This window comes from Pelodiscus sinensis, chromosome 1, assembly GCF_052426305.1.
Source record: "Pelodiscus sinensis isolate ZL-2025 chromosome 1, ASM5242630v1, whole genome shotgun sequence".
NCBI classification, from domain to species: Eukaryota; Metazoa; Chordata; order Testudines; family Trionychidae; genus Pelodiscus; species Pelodiscus sinensis.
Window position 1 is genome coordinate 352,904,728 of NC_143052.1, and position 3,822 is coordinate 352,908,549.

The window sequence follows — 3,822 nt, forward strand, 5'->3', positions numbered from 1 at the left end:
TGTTAATTCGAATGTAATCAATGAAATGTATCTTATTTATAATTGTTGTCTTGGAGTTAGATCCAGATTATTACTGGAATAATTTGATTCCTGGAGGCTCCCAAGGCATACCATTAAGTGTGTACGGGCCCAGCCAGGTGGAGGCACTGCCATTGCATATTCTTTAGGAGCAAGCGACTGTAGCCAGGGGGTGGATAGCGAATCCCCAACTACACAACATCATGGCAGGGGTACTCATGGTCTCCTTTTATGTTAAAACATCAGGATCCCATATGAGTGTGACATGCTTCCTAGTAAACCAGGGAGGAAAAAGGGGAGTTACAAATGCAAGTAGGCATGCTATTGTCTAAGGGTGTGTCTAAACTACATGGCTCCGTCGATGGAGCCATGTAGATTAGGCTGATCGGCAGAGGGAAATGAAGCTGTGATTTAAATAATTGCAGCTTCATTTAAATTTAAATGGCTGCTGCGCTGAGCCGACAAACAGCTGATCAGCTGTTTGTCGGCTCAGCGCGCTAGTCTGGACGCTCCAGCACCGACCTGAAAGCCCTTTATCGACCTCCCCGTTATGCCTCATAGGATGAGGTTTACCGGGGAGGTCGATAAAGGGCTTTCCTGTCGACAGGGGAGCGTCTAGACTGCCCCGATCTGCCGACAAACAGATCTACATGGCTCCGTCGATTATTTAAATCACGGCTTCATTTCCCTTTGCCGAACAAACAAATCTACATGGCTCCGTCGACGGAGCCATGTAGTCTAGACGTACCCTAACAGGGCAATCCATTAGATTTAAGCGCATGTAGTGATAAGTGATAGATTTAGAATGGACCAGATATTCACCTAACATCTGGAACGGTGCTGACTAATTAACAGCAGGTTCACAGTGGCCAGTTGTTCAAACACTGGAGAGAAAGAGTATCAGGAAAAAGGTCTCTCAAACTGGCTTCAGAGGACTGCTCCAAAGTATACTCTCAGGGCTACTCAACCTTCGAAGCTCCGGGGGCCATAATGATACTCACATGCTGAGGGCCATGACTTAAGTGTGGTTGCATATACATGCAAATATATATGCAAATAGTTTCTTTCACACTGATGGGAATGAATACAAAGCACTTCCCACAATACTCCGATGCTCCCGACACCTCCTCCGTGGGGGCTAGAAATGCTGACATCCTGTACCCATCTTTTCCAGCCAGCCCATCCTCTTGCATCTTTCAATGCTCACCCTGCCTAGGAGATGCCTCGCCATTAAGGAGCGTGTTCCTAATGGAAGCCATGTTCAGAGGATTCCACCCACAGGCTGTGTGTTGAGCCCCACGTAAACCCAAATCGCACTGGCAAACAAATGGGCTACGTATTCAGTAGCCCTGTTCTATCTGCTAAACTTTCATAACTTCTGCAGAACACAGTGCTTCCTACTGGTTCAAGGTTTTCATCTATTTATCTTCTTTCGTTATTGCTTATTTATTTTTCTGACCCCTCTTTCTATTCTCTTGAGCAGAAAACTGAAATCTAGATTTTGACCTTACATCTAAAAAAAGATGACTTGCCAATTGACCCTAAAATATTTGGTTTTATGAATAATGGGTGAGTGCACATCATTTGTTTTCAATTGGCTTGGTCTTGTTCTCTGATACAGATCCCTCAAATTCAGGGTAACACACTCCAGATGTCAAGAACACACAACTTCACAACTCTCACTTACAAGTTCTAGTGGAACGTCATTAGTTCCTGCATTAGCACTTTTCAACTGAAAGGTTTGATTTATATTCTATGCTTCCTAAAGGATTGGGCATAGAAAAAGCAGGTAAATGTTGCTCACCAAACAACTGTACGTATCCAGTATTATACTAGCAGTGAGAAGTGTTGGAGCATAAGCTTTCGTGAGCAAAGACCCACTTCGTCAGATGCATCTGACGAAGTGGGTCTTTGCCCACGAAAGCTTATGCTCCTACACTGCAGTTAGTCTATAAGGTGCCACAGGACTCCTCGCCACTTTTGCAGATTCAGACTAACACGGCGACCCATCTGATACTTGACAGCATTATAATGATTTTCTTATCTGAAATCTGACATTCAGTTCTTTGAACTGATCAAGAATCCTGGCCATACAGGATCGAAATGAAAGACACCTTGCTTCAGAAATCTGCAATTTATTCTGGTGGTCTGGATGTTGGACATTAGGTTAGACATTAGGAAAAAGTTTCTAACTGTCAGGGTGGTCAAACACTGGAATAAATTGCCCAGGGAGGTTGTGGAATCCCCATCTCTGGAGATATTTAAGAGTAGGTTAGATAAATGTCTATCAGGGATGGTCTAGACAATATTTGGTCCTGCCATGAGGGCAGGGGACTGGACTCGATGACCTCTCAAGGTCTCTTCCATCCTAGTATTCTATGATTCTATGTTACAGAAAGGTCAAGGGTGTTTGGTGCCAGGGGAAAGGAAAGAGAGGCTAACAGGTGACAGGGATAGAGATGATAAGAGAGAGGAAACGTAATAATGGAGAGAACATTTCTCCATGAAGGAGGGGTAAGGCATTAGGTGTGAGGAAGTTCCCAGACTCAAAGCTTCCCCAGTGCTGAACTCAGCCAAACTGGGAGAGAACATCTTTAATTCATGAGGAAATACTCTTCCCCTTGTTGTCAGGGCAATTAAAAACTACTGGCTACAGGCAGTCACATTCTCCAGGTGAATTTGCCCACTTTGTCCCGAAGCTCTTTAGTTTTGACCCCATATATGATAGGATTGAGCATGGGGGGGACGGTGATATAGAGGTTGTCCAAGATGATGTGAACATGCGGAGCGATGCCCTGACCAAACCGATGTGTCAGGCTGGAGAAGAGGCAGGAACAATATGAAATCAGCATCACACAGACATGGGCCGTGCAGGTGTTGAGGGCTTTCCGGTGGGCTTTTTTGGAGGACAATTGGAAGACAGACCTGATGATCAGACTGTAGGACAGAGCAATGAGCGTCACATCTAATTCAATGACTACAAAGACTATGACCAAGCCATAAACCCTGTTGACTGTGATGTCCCCACATGATGTCTTTGCCACAGCCATGTGGTCACAGTATGTGTTGGGGATGAGGCGGTTGGCACAGAACGGCAGCCTGCTCAGGAGCAGAGGCTCAGGAAAAACAAAGAGAACAGCTCTGCCCAAACCCACAAGCGCTAACATAGCAATCCGTGTGTTGCTGAGGATGGTGGTGTATCTCAGAGGGTGGCAGATGGCAACGTAGCGATCAAAGGCCATTGTCACAAGGATGGCTGAGTACATAACAGAAAACATGTCAAGGAAGAACGTCTGGATGAAGCAGCCAGCCATAGCAATGCCTTTCAAATTGAACCAAAATATACACAGGGCCTTTGGCACAACGCAGGTAGACATGCCAACGTCGGTGAGCGCCAGCATGCAGAGCAGCAAGTACATCGGCTTGTGCAGGGTCTGCTCTTTGCCTACCACAAATAGAACCACGAAATTTCCCAACAGGCCAATAATATAACATGCACAGAACGGCATAGCAATCCACACATGGGCAGCTTCCAGACCAGGAATGCCCATTAAGATGAATGTTGATGTGTCAGAGGCGGTGAGGTTGAGAGTTGCCATGTGGAGATCAGGCTCAAAAATGCTGAAGATGCCTGTGAATGGAGAAAAGCACAGCAATGGCCATTACACGGTGTCTAACCAATGGCGTGGCAAATAGTTTAGAGTTATTAGCACTCTGAAAAGGGGGCTGTGAAGGGAATTGCCAACATTGACAGCTGGCAACAGGTAATTTAGATCATAGTTAAGTCCAGAGAAGTCCCAAGAG

The 3,822-nt window shown here is 45.6% G+C and overlaps 1 protein-coding gene across 1 annotated transcript; it reads right to left on the bottom strand.

The window, feature by feature from the left end:
• Positions 1 to 2,678: 2,678 nt before the first annotated feature.
• Positions 2,679 to 3,617, bottom strand: LOC102447196 (olfactory receptor 52E4-like). Its single transcript, XM_006130070.4, has one exon. It carries the CDS (start codon positions 3,615 to 3,617, stop codon positions 2,679 to 2,681), a length of 939 nt encoding a protein of 312 aa, XP_006130132.4.
• Positions 3,618 to 3,822: the final 205 nt, after the last annotated feature.

Excerpts from the sequence above, each read along its gene's own strand:
- LOC102447196 (XM_006130070.4), bottom strand. The coding sequence starts at position 3,617 with ATGGCAACTCTCAACCTCACCGCCTCTGACACATCAACATTCATCTTA.